General features: G+C 37.7%; 1 protein-coding gene across 5 annotated transcripts in view; it reads right to left on the bottom strand.

Annotated features, from left to right (window-relative positions):
- LOC101743861 (carbohydrate sulfotransferase 11) overlaps positions 1-27,157 on the bottom strand; it is an 85,564-nt gene that overhangs the window by 38,945 nt on the left and 19,462 nt on the right. For 3 of the 5 annotated variants that reach the window (XM_062673997.1, XM_021352797.3, XM_004933342.5), the window contains exon 3: positions 25,912-25,989. The exons of the other annotated variants lie outside the window; for them this stretch is intronic. In XM_062673997.1, the coding sequence (XP_062529981.1) occupies positions 25,912-25,989 (78 nt within the window). The remainder of the gene's footprint in view (positions 1-25,911; positions 25,990-27,157) is intronic. 5 annotated transcript variants of the gene reach the window in all.

The raw sequence follows: 27,157 nt of genomic DNA, 5'->3' as shown, positions 1-27,157 counted from the left end.
AGATTGTGTCAGTGAAAGTGCTAGTGACATTGTCGGGTTCCTCCGGGATAGGTACCCGTCAATTAGGGCCGAGTACTTAGCGTATAGGGCCTCCCGTGGCAATCCCTCCCCCCCCGCGTCCGTCGCCGCGTATTTCAACCGTGCCTCGGAGGCACGCCGCGCGCCCCCCGCCGCCGCGTTAAGTTCGAGCGCACGTTCCAACGATGCGACTCACGAAGCGCCTAGCGCTACCCCCACCCCCGCGCCCGCGTCGGTTACGTCATCACGCGCTACGTCCGCCGCGACCTCGATCATTTCAAGTTCAGGCTCCGATACCGAATCGGAGATGGATTTCGAATCCGCGTCAAGCCCTCAGCCTGGAACTTCGGATGGGTTCCAAACCGTAACGCGCGGTAAAAAGCGTACTCGCGCCGTGGAGTCCCGGAACTCCACGACAAAACAAACGAAATCCGCGTCCGCCTCTCGACCAAAAGTAGTAGTAACACCGGAGTCGGACTCCGCGCGCCGCGTAACCCCACCGCCGCGTCCCAAGCCCGCGCCCGCTCCCAAAGTAGCTGCCCCGCCCCCGCTGATACTTCAAGAGAAGACAGCGTGGAATCGCGTGTCCCAGGCCCTTCAGGCAAATAAAATTAACTACACCCATGCGCGTAACGTCGCGCATGGGATTCAGATCAAGGTCGCAACGCCGGGCGACCATAGGGCCCTCTCAGCATACCTCCGAAAGGAGAACATAGGTTTCCACACCTATGCTCTTCAGGAGGACCGCGAGCTCCGCGTAGTAATACGCGGAGTCCCTAAGGAGCTAGAAATAGACTACATTAAGGAGGATCTGACCGCTCAGGCCCTCCCGATAGTTAGTGTGCACCGGATGCACAGCGGGCGGGGCAAACAGCCCTATAATATGATACTCGTGGCGTTAGAACCCACCCCGGAGGCCAAAAAGAAGATCGCATGTCTCACGACAATTTGCGGCCTATCCGGGATATCGATCGAAGCCCCCCATAAGCGTGGCACTCCCGGGCAGTGCTACAGGTGCCAACTCTATGGCCACTCGGCGCGTAATTGCCACGCGCGCCCCCGCTGCGTGAAATGCCTCGGCGATCACGCTACGTTAGATTGCGTTAGAGATAGGGAAACCGCGACCGAACCTCCCAGCTGTGTCCTATGCCTTAAGCAAGGGCACCCCGCGAACTACCGTGGATGTCCCAGGGCTCCGCGAAAACGCCCAACCCACCCAGCTCCGCGAACCGTCGGCCCAAAGACTTCGGCACCCTCAGTGCCGAATCCTGCCTTCGTGCCGGCTGCAGTTCCCACGGTTTCAGCGTGGAAAAAGCCGCTGCCGTATACGAAGGCGGGAACGCAAACCGCACCCCCGCCCCCGCTCGCGACACGCCCCGCGCCTCAGCCCCTGCTCGCACCTCGCCCCGCGCCCGCGTTCCGTCCCCCGCAACCCTCTGCCGCCAACGACTTCGCGCTCGTGCGCGACTTCGTCAACGCGGTGAACTTCGACCGTCTGCGATCGTTCGCTGACGCTATCCGTAGGTCGACAACCCCCGAACAGCGGCTCGCGGCCGCGTTCGATCACATGGACGTTTATGAGTCCGTGTCGCGTACGTTATAAAATCTTTACCGGTAATCAATGGCGCAAAAAGGTAGAGAAAAACCGTATTCCCTTACGTTAGCATTCTACAATGCTAACGGACTCGCGCGGCAACGCGATCAAATTTTTGAATTCCTCCGCGACAATCTTGTAGATATTCTATTAGTGCAGGAAACCTGTCTGAAGCCCTCGCGTCGTGACCCGAAAGTCGCGAATTACGTCATGGTTAGGAATGACAGACTCACCGCCTCCAAAGGCGGGACTGCCATTTACTATAGGCGGGCCCTGCACGTTGTCCCTCTCGATACTCCCTCGCTCTCACATATCGAGGCGTCAGTGTGCCGTATCTCGCTGACGGGACACCAGCCGATCGTCATCGCATCCGTTTATCTCCCCCCGGACAAGCCCCTCCTGAGCAGTGACATCGAGTCACTGCTCGGCATGGGAGACTCTGTCATCCTGGCAGGCGATTTAAATTGCCACCACACTAGGTGGAACTGCCATAGTACAAACGTTAACGGTAGGCGTCTCGACGCGTTTATAGACGACCTCACCTTCGAAATAGTCGGTCCCCCAACTCCAACATGTTATCCGTATAACATCGCGCTCCGTCCGAGCACTATAGACCTGGCATTGCTTAGGAACGTAACTCTGCGCTTGCGTTCCATCGAAGCAATGTCAGAGCTCGACTCAGACCACCGACCTGTCGTTATGCAGCTCGGTCGCCCTCACAACCCAGTCACTGTTACGAGGACCATGGTGGATTGGAATAAGCTGGGCACGTGCCTAGCCGACGCCGCTCCGCCAATCCTCCCTTACGGCCCGGATTCGAATCCATCCCCCGAGGACACCGTCGAATCCATAAACATCATTACCGATCACATCTCTTCCGCGATCATTAGATCTTCTAAAGAAGTCGATGTGGAGGACAGCTTCCACCGCATCAGACTGTCCCCCGATCTTAGGAATCTCTTAAGAGTTAGGAACGCGGCAATCCGGGCCTACGATCGTCTTCCCACGCATTCAAACCGGATTCAGATGCGTCGTCTACAACGCGAAGTCCACTCCCGCTTAAGCGACGCGCGTAACGATAATTGGCATAGTTATTTAGAACAACTCGCGCCCTCCCACCAAGCATACTGGCGACTAGCTAGGACTCTCAAATCCGAAACTACCGCTACTATGCCTCCCCTCTTACGCCCTTCAGGCCAACCACCGGCATTCGACGACGATGACAAGGCTGAGCTGCTGGCCGATGCACTGCAAGAGCAATGCACCACCAGCACTCAACACGCGGACCCCGAACACACCGAGTTAGTCGACAGGGAGGTCGAGCGCAGAGCCTCCCTGCCGCCCTCGGACGCGTTACCCCCCATTACCACGGACGAAGTTAGAGACGCGATCCACAACCTCCAACCTAGGAAGGCACCAGGCTCCGACGGCATCCACAACCGCGCGCTAAAATTTTTGCCAGTCCAACTGATAGCAATGTTGGCTACAATTTTAAATGCCGCTATGACGCACTGCATCTTTCCCGCGGTGTGGAAAGAAGCGGACGTTATCGGTATACATAAGCCGGGCAAACCGACAAACGAAACTTCTAGTTACCGTCCGATTAGTCTCCTCTCGACGATAGGAAAAATCTACGAACGGCTCCTTAGGAAACGCCTCTGGGATTTTGTTACCGCGAACAAAATTCTCATAGACGAACAATTCGGATTCCGCTCTAAACACTCGTGCGTACAACAAGTGCACCGCCTCACGGAGCACATTCTGATAGGACTAAATAGGCGTAAACAAATCCCGACCGGCGCCCTCTTCTTCGACATCGCGAAGGCGTTCGACAAAGTCTGGCACAACGGTTTAATTTATAAACTGTACAACATGGGAGTGCCAGACAGACTCGTGCTCATCATACGAGACTTCTTGTCGAACCGTTCGTTTCGATATCGAGTAGAGGGAACTCGTTCTCGTCCCCGTCAACTGACCGCCGGAGTCCCGCAAGGCTCCGCGCTCTCCCCGTTATTATTTAGTTTGTATATCAATGATATACCCCGGTCTCCGGAGACCCATCTAGCGCTCTTCGCCGATGACACGGCTATCTACTACTCGTGTAGGAAGATGTCGCTGCTTCATCGGCGACTCCAGATCGCAGTAGCCACCATGGGACAGTGGTTCCGGAAGTGGCGAATAGACATCAACCCCACGAAAAGCGCAGCGGTGCTCTTCAAAAGGGGTCGCCCTCCGAACATCACTTCGAGCATCCCACTCCGTAGTAGGCGCGCAAACACCTCCGCCGTTAGTCCCATCACTCTCTTTGGCCAGCCCATACCGTGGGTCTCGAAGGTCAAATATCTAGGCGTCACCCTCGACAGAGGGATGACATTCCGTCCCCATATAAAAACGGTACGCGACCGCGCCGCGTTTATTCTAGGACGACTCTATCCAATGCTTTGTTGTCGAAGCAAGCTGTCCCTCCGTAATAAGGTAACTCTCTACAAAACTTGTATACGCCCCGTCATGACGTATGCAAGCGTAGTGTTCGCTCACGCAGCCCGCACCAACTTGAAATCCCTTCAGGTTATTCAATCACGATTCTGCAGGATAGCCGTCGGAGCGCCTTGGTTCCTTAGGAATGTGGATCTCCACGACGACCTGGAGCTCGACTCTGTTAGTAAGTATCTACAGTCGGCATCGCTGCGCCATTTTGAGAAGGCGGCACGACATGAGAACCCTCTCATCGTAGCCGCTGGAAATTACATACCCGACCCAGTAGACCGAATGGTAAACCGTCGACGTCGCCCAAAGCACGTCATTACGGATCCTCCTGATCCATTAACGGTGCTTTTAGGCACCACAAGCACCGGTCACCGTCCTCGTCGAACCCGTCGCTTGCGACGAAGGGCTCGACGAGCGAACTAACCCATAGACACAGCCCACTGAGTTTCTCGCCGGATCTTCTCAGTGGGTCGCGTTTCCGATCCGGTGGTAGATTCTGCGAAGCACTGCTCTTGCTAGGGTCAGTGTTAGCAACTCTCCGGTTGAGCCCCGCGAGCTCACCTACTAACGTTAGGGTGAAGCTGAAATAGCCTCTCAAGGCTATCAGCATAGGTAGGAAAAAAAAAAAAAAAAAAAAAAAAAAAAAAAAAAATAGGTACAGCGACTGCCCCACGACTGCCCCACCCTTCAAACCGAAACGCATTACTGCTTCACTGCAGAAATAGACAGGGCGGTGGTAAAAGCAAAAACTCTCAGGTTGAGCCCGTGAGCTCACCTACCCCCGTCCACGCGTAGCTGGAATAGCCTCTTAGGCTACTAGCGTATAGGTAGGAAAAAAAACACAACTTCTATACTAGTGAAAAATTTTCAACAATACCTATATAGTGATTGTTTTTCTGTTTTTGAGAGTTGTAGATTTGATTAAAATTACTTATACGGTTTAATTTCATTTTTCATTGTCATTCTATTGTTTCAGACATTTTGAATACTTTACATCTTTCGTGGTCATGGACGATTAAGGTCGACATTTGAATATTGTGCCAACTACCGACTATTTTTCTCGAACTAACGGTATCGTGAGGTCTGGCAGTTTTACTTGGGTTTATCTATTTGTCTTCACGATAAGAGAATCGTGGATGTTAAATACTATTTTGAAGATTGAAATCTGGAATCCTTAAAGTCGGAATCTTATCTGAAATCTCTGTGCTTATTACGATAAATATATCGGAAAAAAAACATTATATGACCTCACTGAATTTATAATCTCATAATAAATAAATGATACATGTATGTACATATTCGAAAATCAAAATCGGTCTCAGACCAGCCGTATCGAAACGGACGCGGCGCCCGGATTCCGGAACCGCATCCGGTCTTTTGTTGTTCAAACGGGACTAAATGACATAAACCTCGAGTCGCCGATCTTTACCGATCCTTAACGACAACTCTTATATAAGAACTCACATTCACCTGTAAATAAGTACTTATATATATACACAATAAATTGTGAAGTTTAAAAAAATAGTACTGAGCTCACTTCAAATTAGCGTTGCGGTAAAATACGTGTAATTAACTTTGTCTTACCAAACTGTTGTATCAATTTCGAGGAGTTAAAATTATGACGATTTCACATTAATTTTATGTAGCAGGCCTCAATCAAGTAACAGGTTTGTGGATAATTAGGAGTTTCTGTGATTAACTATGTAGTTTTTATTAGGGGTTTAATAGAGGTTATTAGGGGTATAAGGGTACAGTGGAACATTTGATGAACTAAGGCCATAGATATTTAAGTCACTCTCTACCAGTCAAGCAATTATGGTATAGAGTTATAGAAAGTGCTTTGGTAGGAGCGTTGCTCTATTGAAAAAAAATTATAGATTGATTGTGAGTTTTTTTATGTTTGTTTCAAAAGGGTTTATAACTTTTTAGTCACTTTTATTTAAATTGTAAAGAATGCGCTGCTCTAATGAAAAAAAATTATAGATCGATTGTGAGTTTTTTTATGTTTGTTTCAAAAGGGTTTATAGCTTTTTATTCACTTTTATTTAAATTGTAAAGAAATTCGAAAACTTAATAGTAATGTTAAACGTTCAGCACCCGTGACGTCATCCGGCAACAATGCCGTCAGTTTCCGGTCGTTTTTTTGTCGACGAATCCGACGAGACTCGAATCACAACATCTAAAGTGGTTTTCAAAGTGAATTTTACTTTGTGATTTGGATAAACAAAACACTAAAATAAGACGTTTCTCGAAGTTTTATAGTACATTAAAATTTAATGAAGATTATAAAGTCGTATTTCGAGCTTATCTTTGGAATAGACATTCGTAGAAATTATAGAGGTTACATCGCATATCACACAAACATTTTCCGGATGTAAGAATCGAACCTACAACCTTGGTCTAGCACTCAGAGGCGCTAGCTGCTACACAACCAAAGCATTCCTTACTTTTAAAATATAACAATATTCGAAATTCTTATTTAGGTTATCGTAGGTAAGTAGTTCAAAGAAAAAAACAAAAAATACAAATATGACAGTTATCCTGACTAAAATATAATAATAAAATATTCATCAAACTGCTCTCTACTTTCCTGTTTGTATTGAAACATACCACTACAGTAGAAGATATTGGGTAAATTGTCATAAAGTTGATTTCCAATACTCAGTTTTTGCGATGTAGATCTATATATTAATACGTGAAGCAAAAACTTTGTATCCCTTTTTACGAAAATTGGGCGGATGGAGGAGTATGAAATTTTCCACACTTATAGAGAATATAGAGAAGAAGTGCACAATACTAATATTTTTTTTAAATAATACATAAAAGATACATTATATCAATAAAGAAAACATTACACACACTACATACCATGTATTTGACGTACACACGCATGTATACTATTTATTGTCAAACTTTTGTTCTTGACATCTGTTATCAAATTGAGAATAGAATATGGTTTGTCTTTGTTATTATTTTTTATAGTGTAGTCTTGACGAAATTTGTGATTATAGAAGTATACATACAATCATAACAGTGTACAAGCTTACAATTCCAATTAATTATAGTCGAATTTCGACTACTGCGGGGCCTCTAGTTTTCAGAAATGCGTACGCCAATTTATTGGAAAGGTAGGCCTGGTTCTTAGCTGTCAATGTAAAAGCGTCATTACTTTAAACGCCAGTTTCACCATGAATCGTGTTTATAACGGAATACCGTATACAAGCAACATTTGTTCTACTTAAATTAGCATGACATTTGCGTAGTGATGGGCAGTGTAATGTAATTAGTGCCAGTCACGTAATTCTAGATTATTCTCTTTTAGAATCTATATATTAATACGTGAAGCAAAAACTTTGTATCCCTTTTTACGAAAATTGCGCGGATGGAGGAGTATGAAATTTTCCACACTTATAGACAATATAGAGAAGAAGTGCACAATGCTAACATTTTTGTAACATAATGCATAAAATATACATTAAATCAATAAAGAAAACATTACACACACTACATACCATGTATTTGACGCACACGCATACTATTTATTGTCAAACTTTTGTTCTTTTTTATTTTTTATTGCCGTATAGGCAGACTAGCATAAGGCCCACCTGATGGAGAGTGGTTACCGTCGCTCATGGACGTCAGCAATGCCAGGGGCAGAGCCAAGCCGCTGCCTACCGAAAACGTCTTGACGTCTGTTGTCAAATTGAGAATAGATTAAATATTGTTTGTCTTTGAGATGAAATATTTTTTATAGTGTAGTCTTGGCGAAGTTTGTGATTATCTTATATATAAAATTCTCGTGTCACAATGTTAGTTACCATACTCCTCTGAAACGGTTTGACCGATTTTTATGAAATTTTATATGCATATTCAGTAGGTCTGAGAATCGGCTACTATCTATTTTTCATACCCCTAAGTGATAAATAAAGGTTGTCCACCCCTAACATTTATTTTTTATTTTTTGGACATATTGTTTTTGTTATAATGAGGCATTATGTGATTGAATGAGGTTTTTTTTTTCTACACTAGAAATTTCCTAGAAATCTTATATATGGCAAAACAACGTTTGCCGGGTCAGCTAGTAGAAGTATAAAATACAATCATAAGTGTACAAACTTACAATTCCAATTGATTATAGTCGAATTTCGACTACTGCGGGACCTCTAGTTTTTTTAATTACTCGGGTATAGTTAACAACTTAGAAGACGATCGACATCAAATCTTACAGCGTATTTTATTATTAGTATTATATATTTTCAGTTCTTAAAAATACACTTTACACCCAGCTGTATAGACATTTGTCTGATGTTAACTTAATCAATATACACTTGAATTAGGGAAATTTCGAACTAAAAAAAATCTAACGTAAATCTTTTCAAGTTATAGATGAAGTTGCGGTTTGCGTGACACCGATTACAAACAACGAGATCAAGGCCATACGAAACGTAGTTAAAATAATTTAATTTTAAGCAAAACAAATCAGTGGAAGCACGTGCTTTATTTTATTATTACATCATTACATTGTTGCAAGGTCGGTGCCAATTCATTTGCGTTGATTGATTCTTTATTGTTTTGTATATGATATTCGAAGATACGTGCTGCGTTTTCACTTTTTTTTTAAATCTGAATAAATTACTTGCAGCACTTGAAATAGCAGCTCACCTTATGTTGGTTGCTCGCGGCTGTAAATTGACATGGTTTTGTTGTTACATTCACGGTGTCAACTTAGCGAAAATATGTAAATTTAAGGAACCTAACAGTAGGTAATAAAAATAAAAAATAAAGATTTTATTCAAAGAAAAAGTTGTAATTAATAAAATTATTAAAAAACAATCGTTTATTAAAAAAACCTTCACTAAATTAGTGCTCAAAATAACAACAACGTGATTACTGATTTGAGACCAAAAACATGGTTAAAAAGTTTGATCTACATGGGCAGATGAGCTGCCCATCTTGTATCAAACGATTACTGGAGCCCATTGGCGATGCGTTTGGTCTATCACAGTTCAATTTCACCCGCAACCATCATGGTGAGAAAGTCTGGCAGCATTTAGCTCTGCAGCCCCAAGGTTACATTTAGAAGTAAGTCGATGGTAGATCGATAAGTGCAATACAGAAAAACCTTCATGGGAATATTGTAAAATTAATAATAAAGACACTAAATAATTTTGGCATTTCAAATACAGTATGAGAAAAACTTGATCGTCAATTGAAAACAAAAGCTCATATTCACTTACAATTCTCAGAAACATGTGAGTGGCGAAATAGGAAACACGTATAGATATCTATATGTTTTTGGCGGCAAGAAAAAACAGCTAGTTAGTAAGCTGATATTTCACACAGCCAACGTAAATCAATCCTCCAAGAAACTAATTTGAATAAATGTATTTACAAAAGGTAAATTGAAAATCGTTTCGTTTTTGTTTATCGAATAAGTTATTCCAAGTTACTCACTCTATAGTTCGTACTGATTGATTTCTGATCAAAATTTCCAATATATATTTTGCTCGAAGTGAACGGAGGGGTCACGAAAGGGTCAATTTCAAGCTCCACCTCATGCTCCACCACTGCATATTTCGCATATTCTGCACGTTTTCGTCTATCCTATGTCATCACAGTCAATCGTAGTTTAAATATGGAACTTATAATCTAAATGTCATTATTCTGAGAATGACATAAACATAAACGATTTATGAAACCTATGTTGTTGTTATAATTCTCACTGTGTAATATTAGCTGATGCGGTGTTATGCAACAATGAAACAGTACATGCTTTGTACCCTACCGCATCGTGTGTGTAAGCGTGATATGCAATAAGTAAACAATCACAGATATAAATCTTGAACAGCCTACCGGAAAATAGGTTATTTGAAAAGCTGAGTGGTTTGTTGGCACTTTTAATGTTCTTTTAAAGTTTTACTGGTGTCATGGTATTTTTGTAATCTGAAGTGTGTTTTAGAGATGCTTTGGCAGTCATGTTCACCATTCACCATTAATGATGGCAAGTATTGATATTGGTTTAAATTGCTTTGGGCTTCTATTTTCATGTTATATTACTACCTGTCAAGCCGGCTTGATATTTAACAAGTACTTTGACCCACAAGGTACTTTTATGCGACCCTAAAACTCTGCTCTTGTCGGCCTTAGACGCCGCTTTATCTGATGATTATTTTTATTTTTGACTACTTCAGCAGTTAGTCCACCAGCTCAACTCACCGATCGTATTGGTAAACCGATAAGAAAAGCATGAACTATTTACCAGAATTATTATTAATAAGTCACTACAAAAAATATTTTCAATTAAATTCATAATTGCTATAAACACTATATTATCATACTTTTTAACCAACTTCAACTTAAAATGACGAGTCCTCAATGCGAGGTATCTTTTATACGAGTACCACACATTTCTAAATTATGGCAATCACTCCTACGCGCATTGCGACAAACAAGACGATGATAGCGAAAAAAGACCTAATATTTAGTCCCGCCCATAAATAGCCTTGTTTTTATGGATCATTATTAAGCTGCTTTTGTGTCGCTATTCATTATATGGTCGAAGACATTAGCTGTAACAGTTTGCCCCAAAAGATTTAGTGTATTCTAAGAATTATGTTTTATTAAAATTTCTGTGTCAAGAATGCGCTCAAGAAAGCTAATCAAGGAGTGGTATCACAACCGGAATGTTGGTCAAAAGGCAACGATATGATTTCTTAATGGGTTCCACTTCCACATAACTATTCCTGTAACTCAACACTACTAAACAGTTAATCAAACTAAAAGAAACTAACGTATCTTGTTGCAGCGACCAAACTGAATCTTGGTCTGTGATATCAAGTGACGCTATTTTTTGCGGTCCTGCGCTATATCCTGCTACCGCCAAACTCCTCAGCCAAAACAATAATAAAGAAGTGTCATGGGGCAGTGGTCGTATTGCACCAGTATTTGGCCTTAAGATCAACCCACGCTCATTTCACCGCGGTAAATGAAGCTCATACTTGATCGCAATATCTGTACACGATAATTCATTGTCAGAATAATATGCCATATCTTGTACGAGATGTTTGTACATATTCGCAATGTTATTGGTATTGAATCTTGGAAATGGGACCAAAATCTTTCGTTTTTCCAGAGAATAACGCTGTGAAGATAGATTAATGTTTTGTCCGACAAAAAGTAACCAGTTTTATACGATGTTGTTTACTTCTTGTGCAATTGTAATTGAATTATGCAATTCAAGTTTTCAAATTACGACTATTAGGATGTTGTAAATTTTATAGACAAGAATAATAATTACCAGTCAATTGAATTAATACATTATTGCGGTAAAATCGCAACGAAGTAATACACTCTAATTAAAATACACAAAAATCATTTAGAAAATGTTTCTTATTTTATTTCTTCTAGCGGAACATTTTGTTAGCTGATAATTAGTTTAGAAACGATACACGTAATTCTAGCCCCTGCAGCTATTCATTCGGACCGAGTTAAGTTTTTGCACACTCATGCTTGATTAACAACGCTGGATCAGGGCAATAGTAACAAAAAATATACACAATCACATCTTATAAAAGTTCGACAGCTTTAGAATCATTTTGCACCCAAAATATGAAGAAAACAAAGCGAGCGGTTTTTTTACCGTTTATGCCTATTCTTGGCTACGGAACTCATAGACATTACAAAATCATCCCGTGGCTTGAAACACGAAGGTCGAACTTTCGACCGTATTAGAATAAATACCAACCTTTGAATTCCGGTACATTGATTGCTTTACGGCAGAAATTGTATTTTTTTTATATTTGAGATTTTACTGGTGGCCTGGAGGCCTTTCCAGTTTCACAAGGACAAGTGGGCGAGCAAGGGCTCAGCTAGAAGGGGCGGAATTTGCTAACGGCCACCCGAGCGCCTCCAAGGAACTCCTAACAACTCAAGAGTAGCTGCTTCGCGAATGAATCTTCTACCGGATCGGAATCGCGACCCACTGAGAAGATCCGGTGACAAACTCAACGCTTAGTGCTTAGGTTAGGTTGTACGTCGTTCGACGAGTACGGTTACCGGGGTCTCTACTCCTACTGTTAGAGCGGAAAGCGTCTAATGCAAGGGATATTGGATCTGATGGATCCGTAAGGACGTGGGCAGAAATTGTTATCACGCGCGCGATTACGACCACGTGGTTCAGTAAGATATTGTCAATTGAAGATTATGGTCGACGTAGGTAAGTAGCTTCAAAGTAGATAGTTAAGAAAATACAATATTTTAAACTTATAACGTAGATATACGTATATAGATTAGCCGAAACGATACAAAAAAGTAAACAAAAAAAGGTTTTTGCTATCTCCTTGTTTTACTACGCGCGTTCAACCAACAACCAAAAATAATGAAATTTGTATTTTTTTTTAAAAGTTCATTTTACGTAGTTGTTCATTACATGATATAAATATTCATTCATAGATTGTGAAAACTTTGGGAGAGAAATAATTCCGAAGACCGATTTCGAATGGCTCGCATACAAAATATTAAAAGTACAAATATAGTTCCAAAATACTAAGCTATAAAGCGTTTAAATTATGTATATATGTATAAGAGTTTGTATGAGAATCAGTGTGTATATGCGTAAATTGCTGATATTATAATATGTAGGCATTGTATGTATGCGTATGTATAAATACTGTGTATGTGTTGATAAATGTAAATAACATATTTATTTATTTTCTCAAAAAAGAATGCTCTTATAACAGGACTACACCGCACATACAGTTGAAGAAATAAATAACTAGCGTAACAATCAAAATGAAATGGGATAAGGGATATAGAGTATACTATTATAAATAAATAAAAATAATTATAAGATATATAGAATAGTCACAAAAATTGCATAAGCACATTAATGCAATTCAAAATATTCGTTTTTATCTTCTCAAGTAAAATTTCATGCAAATTTAAAATGCGAGTTTATAATAATGTTTATTTTCTAAGTTTGTGAGTCTAGTAATTGTAATCTATCATCTGTAAATCTATATATTAATACGTGAAGCAAAAACTTTGTATCCCTTTTTACGAAAATTGCGCGGACAGAGGAGTATGAAATTTTCCACACTTAGAGAGAATATAGGGAAGAAGTGCACAATGCTAATATTTTTCTTAAAATAATAGATAAAAGATACATTAAATCAATAAAGAAAACATTACACACACTACCTACCATGTATTTGACACACACACGCATGCATACAATTTATTGTCAAACTTTTGTTCTTGACGTCTGTTGTCAAATTGAGATTAAATATTGTTTGTCTTTGTTAATATTTTTTATAGTGTAGTCTTGGCGAAATTTGTGATTATAGAAGTATAAAATATAATCATAATAGTGTACAAACTTAAATTCCAATTAATTAGGTATAGTCGAATTTCGACTACTGCGGGACCTCTAGTACAAATAATTCTGCGTCGTTCCTATTTGCCTAAATCAGAGAAGTTCCGGAACAGCACCCTAACACTGTTTATAAGTCAAACAAACACTATTATTATCTCTGATATCGTTATTCTAAGAATTTTATCTCAATGTATATGTTGTGACATGGTAAAACGGGCTATTGAGAGATAGATAAGCGAGTGGATCAGATTTGATTTTGTTGACATTATCCGCGGAAATTTTGTTCTTAATTAAGAAATTATGTCTTTTTGAATGAGGAATTTCGAAAATTTCATATCAATTCTAGGAATATCTCAAGAATTTCGTGTACATTGAACTAACATGTGACTCAAATGAAGGTTAGTCGAAAAAAAAAACCATTGAAAGATTAACACATAAAACAAACCATTAGTGTCATTAGTCATAGCGTTTACACAACTATAGGGGTCCTTGACCTGAACGTGAGAAAGCTCGGTACATATTATCGGAGCTGTGATAAAAATGCATTATCTTGTTCCAACAATTGTTCACACATCTGCATATACATGCATGTCAGCTAACCGTGTCAATGTTGGGAATTTTTTGCATTGACTTGCTAAGAGGTCTAAGCAGACTATATATTAATATATAGGTATATAGACTAGTGACTTAAAAAAATAATGACACTTGTATTTTATGACACTACTGTTTTTTTTTTCGTTGTTTACAAGACAGACACAAAGTGAATGCCGCGTAGTGATTTGCGGTCTCATTATTAGATAGCAAATAGGTATGCAGGATTACTTCGTGGATCGCATACATGCGGGCCCATATTATGGCGTATCCGCAAGGTAATGGAGCGTTTTTCATATTGACGGGTTTTTTAATATAACCTCGTCTCATTAAAATACGTCATTCATAAAATTAAATGTATATTTTTGTAATTTCTGTTCGTCCTAAATTTAAATTAATTTCATTTCACTTTTGTATGTTAAAGTCACAATTGGTTGTTTTATTTATTCGCTATCTGTGCGTTTGCTCTAGTACCTACTAACACTAGCAATAGCTAAACCACAAGTCACCGTACTCGCCGAAGAGTTCGACGTGACACTTAGCCCATAACATCAGCACGCTGTGTTTCTCGGCGCATCTTGTCAGCGGGTAGCGAGTAATTTCGATTCTACGGTAGAAACGAAAAATAATGCGAGTTTTAGTCGATCGAGTTCAAACGCTGTTAAGTTATTGGCAATTCAGGCAATGTTTTCGTGATGATATCACAACATGCATGTATTTAAATATGCATATACGCATGTACATATTTATTAAGCTATTGCATAGCTTTTATCGCGGGCTTTGAGCGCTGCGACTGAATTAAGAAATTCCGTAACGAAAATAAAACCTAACACCCCTACTCCGCCTACGATGTAGCTCGCGTTCAGCATATTCACACCTTGCGCTTGTGTAGTGTTTGTGGATAAGCGCGCGGCGTGATGTCGCACTGCATGTGCATCATGAAAAGTCTGCCCATCTCTCTCTCGCGCGGTCTAGCTTATGAGTGTGAAGGGGACAGTTAATGTTTTGCTTTTATTAATGTTTATAAATATAGCGTGGTCTTATTTTATTATTGTTTTAATATTAAATTATTATTGTCGAATTATAATTGCATAAGTTGATAAAAAATGCTATGCAATAGCTTTACCGCGGTAGTCCCCGAATGCCACACGTGTTTGTTTATTTGTGTTTGTTTATTACGTTCACACAGTACTAATTTTAAGTAATCTATATATATAAAAATGAAACCCGTTTTCCGTTGTCACGACATAACATGAAAACGGCTTGACCGATTTGGCTAATTTTGGTCTTGAATTATTTGTGGAAGTCCAGAGAAGGTTTAAAAGGTATAAAAATATGAAAATTCTCGGAATTAAATAAAAATAACAATTTGGTTTTCCCTTTGACGTGTCCCCTCGTCGGACGGATTCCTTTTGTTTGTTTTAAGTTTATTCTATATAAAAGTTTAGGTCTTTTCTTTATCGATTGAGACACTACGAAGTCTGCCGGGTCAGCTAGTTTAATATATTTTTTGTAAAAACTAGTACAGTTCTCATAATATAATTCCTTCCCTAATTGCATGAATGAGATTGCTCAAAATGATTAGGCCGTATATTGTTACACAATCTTATAGTGGTTTTAAGCCTTTATTATTTTTAATAAATAATTACCTCAATTGTTCTATCCAGAATTTGCTGAGACTATGACTGTCATGGATTTTGGCTTATACTATAATACATAAAAACCTAATCTACTTTACTTATTGTAAATCAAGATTACTCATGTAAGTATTCATTAAAAGCACATTTTATATGTATATGTACATATATGTAACTGCGGGCTCCCAGTTAGCTCTACAATACACTAACGATATTTTTATTACCTTGGGACCGTTGTTAGAGTTATTTTGATTACCTTGGGATTATTGGGGTTATTGTTCGTGTTATTTATTATCATCAATCAATGAAATGTTTTATTGTAATAATAGCTAACAGTACGCATTTACAACAAAAACATAAGCGTCAATAAAAATGCCTACAATAAACATTAAATAATGAAAAGCATACTCGTATTTTGGCGGTGATTTGATGGATTATTGTACTCAACCGTTTTTATTTATTTATTTTGTAGATAAGATGTTCAATTAGTATCATACGATTTATACTTTAAGCATGAATATTGGATTGAAGTATTCAAAAGCTTATAATAAACTAGACCTTAGTCTGCATGTTGCTATAGATTAAGATACCTTGTTGGAATTTAGCATTAAAGCATAATCGAGCGATACAAGTCAGCAGAGAAAATATAATTTCTTTTAAGGTTATAATAGTCTTCAAATCCATTTAATTTATATCAACAAAATACAGAATTAATTTGAATCGGCTATCTCGAACCAAATTTTAGTTTCCGTGACCTTTTTATGTTTCTGAGTCTTAACAAATAATTAGTTATTGATGTATAACACTGCTAACCATTGACGAATGTTATACATATTTGAAAACAATATTTGAATAGTGACTTATATTTATTGAATGCAAACATGAAAAGAATGTTTTATGTGTGTGCTCCTAACCATTGAGGAGTTTGTGAGTATCTGGGGCCAATTCTGGAGGTCGATAAGGTCATAACTTCCCATAAAAATCCACGGTCATCGAAACTGAACTAACATGTAACCAAACAATTCCGTATACATACATTCAGCTTTTTCATATAGATGACTAAATATACATACAAAGGTTTACAATTATCAAAGCACATTAAATGTATAAAATGGAAAAAAATCGCATTAAGCGTTTTGTCATAAACATGTGGAAATATTTTGGAAAGTGTTTAAATATATTTATTCACAGAGCTCATTAAAAATCTCTACGTACACATGAAAACATTTCAAATGGGTCTCAAATGAATTCACACGACGCTAATTTCGTCTGCACTCTAGTTTGAAAATATGCCAATTACTCGTAGTAGTTAAAACACGACCGTTGTTTTAAGCGGTTGGAATTTCAATACGGGGCAATTTCTATAAATCATTTTCACCTTTTTCGTCAACTTAATTGTGCTACCATCGATCTTGTTTATTACTTTTGCTATAAAGCATTGAGAATTCCTTTCATGAAATTGGCCATTATTCTAATGTGTAAATTGCGTTTGAGTCTCGAACTTATAAAATGTTACTTAAGTATATTGCATTGAAATATTAATTCTATAGCTAACCCGCACAATTAAACAAAAAGCGTGCAATTCGTTCACAAGTGAAACCTTCAGAGGTATAACTCATTCTCTTTCAGGCTAGATGCTATCCATAATTAAGAAAAGTAACTGTCTGTAAAGTTTTCACGCCCAAACCACTGAAACCAGCTTAACGACATTCGGTATACATAGTCTGAACCACGGGAAAGATTATACCTGCCATCCACTGCTGACTCTGACCACGGATCTATGCGCACGCGATAAGACTTCTAGTTCACAAAGACGAGGCGGGCTGAAATCTAATACATATTGTTGTCTCTTTTTCGTTTCATCGAGTTCCCACATCAGTGAATTTTTCACTTCAGCAGAATACTATTGAATTTAAGACGTCATCTGTTTATGGTTCGTATTAACTCCGGTACTTACAACATCAATAGGATTATTAGATATTCTAACCATTATTGTAATAAATAAAATAGGAAAAAAATGATATAGAAAATTTAAATGCGATAAAATATCACATTTTTTGATGAATACGGGCGTGATTCGACGTTGCAATAATTGAAAGAAACGTGTAGACTTTTTTTTATGATTGAGGGTTCACTGGTGGCCCGGAGGCCTTTTCAGTTTCACAAGGACAGGTGAGCGAGCAAAGGCTAGCCAGGAGGGGTGGGATTTGCTAACAACTGCCCGAGCGCCTCCGAAGGAGACCTAACAACTCAGAGCAATTGCTTCGCGAATGAATCTACCACCGGATCGGAATCGCGACCCACTGAGAAGATCCGGCGAGAAACTCAGCGGGCTGATGCATGGGTTAGGTTGTACGTCGAACTCTTTGCCGAGCTCGACGAGTACAGTTACCCGGGTCCCTACTCCTAGTGTTAGAGCTGAAGGCGTCTAATGCAAGGGTTATTGGATCTGATGGATCCGCAAGGACGTGAAATAGACTTCACGTCACAAGTCCTTTCACGATACTTGTTTGTCCGGCTATTTTTCAGAGCACACGGGTATGTGACGACGGCTTCTCTCTCTCCTAGCTTCTATTGCTGCTTCTGTAATGTCTCCATCATCAGTTTCAAGTCATTGCGTATACTTTCTATCTATTATTTTTCTATCTAATTTCCACAAGCCTTTCACCATATCATCTTGAACACTATGATCCCGCTGTGAACACAAACGTGTAAGTTTCTCTTCCAAGTATTTTACTACGATGCTCCGGTCTGCACTTTGAGAAATCCATTAAGCTAATGTAACTGCAACTTTGACTTTATGTATGACCTATGGATGGAGTTATTTACTTAATGAGCTCCCGTAATCATATACCAATCTGGACTATCTATAGGTATATATGAAAATGAATTGCTGTTCGTTAGTCTCGCTAAATCTCGAGAACGGCTGAACCGATTTGGCTAATTTTGGTCTTTAATTATTTGTGGAAGTCCAGAGAAGGTTTAAAAGGTAGATAACTTCGATCAACAATTGTAACTATGTATGTACTATTGTTGATCGAAGTTAGATAAATATGAAAATGTTCGGAATTAAATAAAAATTACAATTTCGTTTTTCCTTTGAGGTCTTTTATTTCTCGATTGAGGCACTACGAAGTCTGCCGGGTCAGCTAGTTAAAAATAAATCTCATGTCATTAACTTTTTCTCTAGCACTCCTGGCCAATCAAAGCGAAGGCGACTGCGATTGTTTTCACAGATGTCAAACGTTAAAATTAGCACTCAAACAATAAACTGCCTTTCAAATCGTAAAATCTAATGGATGCTCAATAAAATATTTCTATAACAATCAACGTGTGCTACTTTTGTTGAAGGTTTTCGCTTTGTTCTTCTTTGTAGTTTTAGAAAACAAATTTTTCATTCGTCATTGTTGCAGTCTTAACTAGATTGATTAATTCTTTACATAATAATTTTAAGAAGAGGTCGTCAGCAAATTACAATACCTAAATGCTCGAGTTCTGTGTTCTGTACCAACTGCTGCGAAACTACTTTTTAAAAAAGAATGTTTATTGGCTCTTAATAACCTTAATAACCGAACTTAAAAAAAATACCAACGACACATTTGGTATTTTTTATATATTGCTTAGGTGGGTGGACGAGCTCACAACCCACCTGGTCTTAAGTGGTTACCGGAGCTCATAGACATCTACAACGTAAATGTAACCTACCTGAAGATATGAATTCTAAGGTCTCAGTTTTTACAGTACAACGGCTGCCCCACCCTTCAAACCGGATCGCATTACTGCTTTACGGCAGAAAACCCGTGCGGACTCACAAGATATCCTACCACCAGTAATTACGCAAATTATAATTTTTTGGGCTTAGTTTTTATTATACGATGTTATTCCTTCACCGTGGAAGTCAATCGTGAACATTTGTTATGTAGACATTTCATTAGAAAAATTTGTACTTGCCTGCGGGATTCGAACACCGGTGCATCGCAAGATACGAATGCACTGGACGTCTTATCCTTTAGGCCACGGCGACGACAAAAAATATGAGTTGATCTATCTATAACAATCCTTTTTCGATTCACCCGTTTTGTAAATTGACAATTGTAATTAGGTTCTTTTAATTGTTAAGCCATTTTGAAATCAGTCTAAATTCTTAGGTGAATGTTTGCAATATGGCTTAGAACGTTTGTGATCTTCACAATGGCGTGAGAGACAGAACAAAAAAATCGAACTCACAATTAATCACTTTATTTCAACCGCTTACAGTAATATGTGTTATTTAGTTACAATCGTCATTAACATGCCTTTGAGATGGTAGCCGTATTGAATTTCCATGCTGAAGATGATTGATTTATGAGCAAGAATACGACGACCAGGTCAACCGGTTATGCAAATAAGCTAAATTACGAAACCTCTATCGAGGAAACTAGCATTATTTCAAATTACATTGCAAGTTTTTGCGACGCCAATCCTGAGTCGGTCTTTTCGCTGTTTATCTGTATATTAATACGTGAAGCAAAAATTTTGTATCCCTTTTTACGAAAATTGCGCGGACGGAGGAGTATGAAATTTTCCACACTTATAGAGAATATAGAGAAGAAGTGCACAATGCTATTTTTTTTTAAAATAATACAAAAAAGATACATTAAATCAATAAAGAAAACATTACACACAGTACATACCATGTATTTGACGCACACACGCATGCACACTATTTATTGTCAAACTTTTGTTCTTGACGTCTGTGGTCAAATTGAGAATAGATTAAATATTGTCTTTGTTAATATTTTTATAGTGTAGTCTTGGCGAAATTTGTGATTATAAATAGAAGTATAAAATAAAATCATAATAGTGTACAAACTTATAATTCCAATTAATTATAGTCGAATTTCGACAACTGTGGGACCTCTAGTTTATATAAATTCATTTCATTAAACAAATTTATTAAAATATAATGTACGATTAATTAATGCTTTTAAATTTTTTATTAAATAAATGTCGCCGTTGACAGAGCGTCATTAGTATTAGAGACTTGAACGGACTTTTTGACGGGAGCGCGAGGAGGGAAGTTGTGTTTTTTTTTTGTCTATTTACTGTTTCTTCAGGTTTAAATAAGTAATAGCTGTGGTTTATTAACTGTTTAATATCTGTGAAAGTGCACAAATGTGGGAAAATGAAACAAAGCTGGAAATAACTTCTCAGGATCTTCCAAATAGTCCACTGAAAAAATCTCAGTAAATGACCACCATTTTACTAAGATTATATTTCATCCCATATCATCCCATCTCATTTCATTTCATTTCATCCTAGTTGATTAATGTCTCAAATTAATCATCTTCATTTCATTTCAAAGGTCTTAGTTACCAGGTCATAAAATCTTATAAAAAAAAGAGAGACTTGAACGTCAAGAAATTGTAGAATCCGAACTTGTGACCCGTCTGTTATCAGGTACAGAGATAATAAATACTGCTCGGTCAGGACTGATTCAAAGATGCAATTAATATAAATGTCACGAATACAACATGAAGCGAGCTTCTGTTTAATTTTATTGAAAAAAACATTTAGTTGTTTGCAAAATTGTTAGAGAAACTTATTCGAAGTAAATTTGTTATACGCTTTGCTTACAATGTTACGATTTGTTAAATTTATATTAGGATATACTCTGTATTTTATAGAATCATTTATACATCACGATCTTTTAGTTAGAAGATGTGTTATGACAAACGATCACAGACCTTAAAGCAGGCTCAATACAAGGCATATTTACATCGTGTGTTCGTACTTAAGCTCTCAATCGGAGGACATTTTAAGATCATGAGCGATCTGTGTGTGTAGAGCAATTGCGCTTTCTCTGAGTAATACAAAGAACTTTTTTTTTTTAAATTAGGTTATTTAGTCCAGAGGAGGTTTAAAATGTAGATAAATATGAGAATGCTCGGAATTAAATAAAAATAACAATTTTGTTTTCCTTTGATGTGTCCCCCGTCGGACGGATTCTTTTTGTTTGTTTTAAGTTTATTTTATACAAAAGTTTAGGACTTTTATTTGTCGATTGAGGCACTACGAAGTCTGCCGGGTCATCTAGTATTAAATAGATATTTGGTATTCCGGCCTGACTGCAGATATTAATTTTTGTTTTCCTATACTGAAAACACATGAGAGAGAGAGAGGGAGTGATCAATTGAAAAAAATATTTATTGTACAAACGGGTGAAGGCACTGACGGTCTGGTGGTTAATGTTTACCGGAACCCATGAATCCATGAGCCTTTAAGTCTATTCTCTCAATTGTACGGTAATTTCGCAAATTAGAATTTTGGTCGGTTTGATTTTTATTACACGATATTATTCCTTCATTGTGGTAAGCATTCAGGAGCGTGAATCAAGTACATATTTGTTTAGAAAATTTTGTCTCGGGGGTTTGAGCATCGGTATAATCATATCACTCAATATCTCCAGTACGACGGCCGTATTATCCTTTAGGGCGTGTAGCTTTTGCTCATATACGCGGTTCTAAGCTATTCAACTGACCGGTCACTGTCCTCGCCGAACCCGCCCATAGACACAGCCCACTGAGTTTCTCGCCGGATCTTCTCAGTGGGTCGCGTTTCCGATCCGTTGGTAGATTCTGCGAAGCACTGCTCTTGTTAGGGTCAGTGTTAGCAGCAATTCCGGTTTGAACCCTGTGAGCTCACCTACACGTTAAGGCGAAACTGTAATAGCCTCTCAAGGTTTGGGATACTTAACGACGGAGGGAAACTGGGGGTCACCAATTTGTAGGTATACCTACGACAAAGGGTAGATCTTCCACCGAGCGGGCGATATTTGCTCGGTAAACCGGCGGTCCGAATGTTGTTGTTCGGAACTTGTATATATGCAAGCTTATCTTGAAAATGTCGTAAGCGAGATTAAGGCATCTGTCAAATATCTTGCGTTGTATGATGGCAACCGCCACAAAGGCTATCAGCATAGGTAGGAAAAAATAATTACAACAGAATGTCATGAAAATTTGCATAGTTTTTGTACCGTAAACGCACGATCAATAAATCGATGTTTTACACATAATTAGCGATATCAACAGCGGTATTGTCGCACTCGTGTGTACCAAATAAACAAATCAGGAATAACGGTGAATATTGATTTATTCCGGTGGCATTGTTTTGAGAATGCGCTTAAACTGTACTGTTAGAGTGCTTTAGTGTCACAACTTGCATACAAATGTACAAGGCGTTCGTTTTTCCATTCCTTATGTTCGGAATGAAAAGCTTTCAGTGCAAAGATGAAGTCCGGCAGGTTAGGAGTAGCCGTATTTTTAATACGCTTTTATTAGCTTCAGACATAATATGTATGTTTGTAACGGAATCTTTGAACATGATTTTGACCCCCTTCAAAACGAAATTTGATGTACCTACTTATTAAGAAGCAATGACAATTCAATATTAAAAAAATATATAAAAAAATTGAAATTCAAGTAAAAAATGAAAAATAAATAACAGTTTAAAAAAACTAACAAAATACGCTTTTATAGCAAATAAAATCGAAAAATGTAACGCTTCCGTTTTCTTACCACGGAAAAATTACAAATTTCAAACGCGTATGTACAAGCATTCTCGTTAATAATACGACTGCCTCCAGAACGTATCTCAAAGATAATCAAATTTATTAACACATAAAACAGATCGTCCACGACCAGGTTTGTTATGAAAGTTGATGTCTTGATCTATTTTCGGACGGCCCATGTAAATCAATTTCCCGGTTTACACATATATTTTGATTGAGTTCCGCTATACAAAAAACATTAATTAAATATTTTTTTAAACGTGAATTTTCAATACATATTCTCTTTCAAGAAAACAAACATAAGCACGGTTTTCTCGATAAAGTAACCTTACAATGTATATTATGTACAATATAGTAAATAAACAATTCTTGCAATCGATTGAACATTGCTTGTTTAATATTTAATGAGAAAAATGACAGTTGCTAATAATGTAAATTGTCATTTATAACTTATTTAATAGTCGTGTACTTAACCCATTGGTCCATAACAAGGAGTTTAAACTGAAATTAATACAAATAAACCCAAAAGACTGTGTAGGGGTTAGCTGAGATATTTGCTTGGAGTCTTGTACGATATTTTGGTATTAGCACCTATATACCCAAAATGAGATAGGCAGTGGTATTGCTATTGTACACTAACAACAGCAATACCAAAGTAATAAAAATACTTAAAATTATCATTTGTCGAGCCTGTAATGATTTAGATAACATAAAATAATACGTAGAATTCACTTAAACAAGAAACGGGTATACAAATAACAAAATTATATTTTTTATTATGAAAAATATATGATTTTCTTAGCTTGTTACATTTTAATATTATTCCGCTTTCGTTAGGTAAACAAATTAAAATTGTAAACCAACTAACAATGTGTATAAACAATATTTAGCACTAAACCATTATTTCGGCCATGATATAAAACTGTTTTGCAAGAGAACGTACATATAATCCAATAAGGAAAATAGTTTTAAAATATTTTTAATGTGTTCAGTTTACGAATGCAGTACATGTGCGAAATAAAATACGACATGCACCAATACTTATGTATTCAAAGTCACAATCCACATCACAGTGCCAAGTAACGTTGTGACGTAAAATACCCAAAAGGTAAAAAGTAGAATCGTGTCTAAAAATAAAAAAAAATCCACATAATCTCCACATCACATTTATTCTAATCTACAGTACATGTCCGTTTTGTACTTTTCGTGTTCTTTATTCAACCCACGTTCTTTTTTTTTTATCTCGCAACATCGCTTGCTTATAAGATTTCCCTTTGACCTCTAAGTACTTTTACAAATCACGTTCGTGTGTACAGAAATTTATTTGTAGGTTTACTTGGAAACGTGCTAATATTTAACCAAAGACGTTATGTAAACCTTCGTGGAGTTTTATTTTCATTTCTCGTCAGAAAGATATTCGATTTCGAAACATTTATTTTCTCAACACAAACTTAATATTCCACTTAAGTAATAATATCACTGTAGGTACCGATAACATGTTTTCACTTTATCCGTAATAACATTACTGGAAACAATCAAGTTTTTCGAGACGAAATCGTTCTAATTATTTTACACAGAGAATCTAATTAAACTGTTTTTTTTTTCGTTTCGCGCCAAAATACAATCAGGTTAAATTAAAGGCACACGTGAATACCTGATAGGACCAAAGAGGCTACTCATAAATGGCCAAGAACACTAGCTATGAGTTGTAATTCAAGTATAGTGGTACATGCCCGATTTCGACTCCCAAAAATTGACACGTATGGTACAAACGCGAAAGTTTTCTAATTCGTTAATACACATTTTACACTAAATAATACTTATATATAAGATAAGATAATTAAGAGTTCTGGATTCAAATTCACACATACGTACCCTACCATAGACATCTAGTTAATCGTTTGGGTTGAATAAAGATTAGTTTAACAAGTGCACAGCCGTCATTAGACCTTTATTAAGTATTTTTAGTAAAAATAGTAGTAAAGCGTTAGTGCAGTGTTAGCTTGAATTAGTGTCTCTTCTCACACGAACATAAGGGCTTTGTTGTTCCGTCTTGAATCTCGAATCCAGAAAATGGGAATGTCGCAGACTTGGAATAGTATTTCGAGCTCTTCACAAAGAACTACAGAGAGAGACAGACAAGTGTCTGTGAGATCTTCAGTATTCCTCAACAAAGTTCCGAGCGAGAAGAGCGTTTTCCCAATTAGCAGTTGGTGCGAAATTAACAAACTCATATTTTACTTTGCCGTTCGTTTTTTAAACCCATCGTTTGTTTTTTAATGTTAGCAACATTTAGTTTTTTCGTAACGGCCATCATGTGGGAGATTTACAAAATGGCCGCCAATGCTAAAACTTGCAAAATCAAGCGTGCGCAACGTTGATCAAAGTAAAAAAATGTTATTTGGAAATCTCATATATAGACATACAATTTCTATGCTTTGGGTATTGATCATATTTCCACGCTGCGTATTTGATAATCGCGACTGTGATTTACGCTTTTTTCAACAGCAAAAGCATTAAATACTGTAAATGTATGGAATTGTGTCGTTGTTTTAGAATCGTGGGAATAGATATCAATACCATAGCGTAAAAAGTATGCCGTTGCGTAATACGGGAAAACTGAAGACAACAATAACAATTATTATTGTGACATATCAGTTACCTGATTCCTTAACATAGAGGGTGTTGTTATTGTGTAACCGGACGCGTAATAAGTCCCGTTTATTTTATAGAAGTCGCTCTGGAAAAAAGAAAGAAATGTTTGCATTCACTATTACTCAATTGTAGTCTTTAATTTCTACCCACCACCGAGTAAGCACGCATCAAAATTGTGTTACACTAACTATTATAAACTTTTTAAACAACAGTTTTTTAGATGTTTTAGTTTTTTTTGTTTAAAGTTAAAAAAAATGGATTGATTATGTCCAAAAAAGTTTTTATTTATTTATCCAGTTTCCGGCCACAATATCAAAACTAATTGTTTCATTGAAAGCCTTCATCCTGTAATTTCATGATTTGAACAAAAGTTAATGTCAATATAGATAAAATAACACAAATTAAAATTGTCGTAAAAGGATGACAGCCCATCCATAAGTTATTACCTATATATTACACTGTTGTGTCATACAGATTTTATTGGCTTTTCAAACTGAATTCGTTTATGTCAAGTTACAGCTATATTTTCTACAATGTACATATATTGTGTTTTTTAAATGAAAAACAAAATGGATGATTTAACATACTTCTACTTTTTGGGAAATGAATTATGGACTTTTGAAAATTCCGTATGCATGTATTTAAATTTTTTTTTTAAATTTTCATTTTTATTCACACGTTACGAAGACTGTGAATTATTATTATGGATAAAAAAATGTGAAATGCTCAAATTTTTAAGTCAATGCATTTGACATAATGAAGTAAAATCAATGTTTATTTATTCTCATACTTCAGTGGTATCTACTTTATTTTACTGACATTTTGACAAATGACGGCTACTTGATGATAAGATTATGTCAGCGATACACAGGACCCTGTAATCTTGAGTGTGGTCGAGAAAAATCCCAGTGACTTTATCAAAACGTCAAATGGTAAAGATAATTTTTGACAAAATAACGAATGTTTCCAAAATCCGCTATAGGGCGTAGGAGAATCGCTGCTGGAGCCAAAGTCAAACCTCTGTTGGATATTTAACATTTTGAGGCTGAGGTTTTTCACAATGTAAAGTGTTAACACAAAGGCCGGCTGACAGCGCGGTGCCGGTGGATGCGCCAATTTTTTTTTTAATGCCTTTGATTAATAAATCTTAGTACAAGTTTGGTAAAATTAATTGTATTTAAACCAAATCACCGAACATATTTGTTAAATTAACAAATGTGTTCTTATATGGTTGACTGGCGAGCGTTGTACTC

This window comes from Bombyx mori, chromosome 19, assembly GCF_030269925.1.
Source record: "Bombyx mori chromosome 19, ASM3026992v2".
NCBI classification, from domain to species: domain Eukaryota; kingdom Metazoa; phylum Arthropoda; class Insecta; order Lepidoptera; family Bombycidae; genus Bombyx; species Bombyx mori.
The sequence above is the reverse complement of the archived record's forward strand: the minus strand, read 5'-3'. Positions and strand labels throughout refer to the sequence as shown.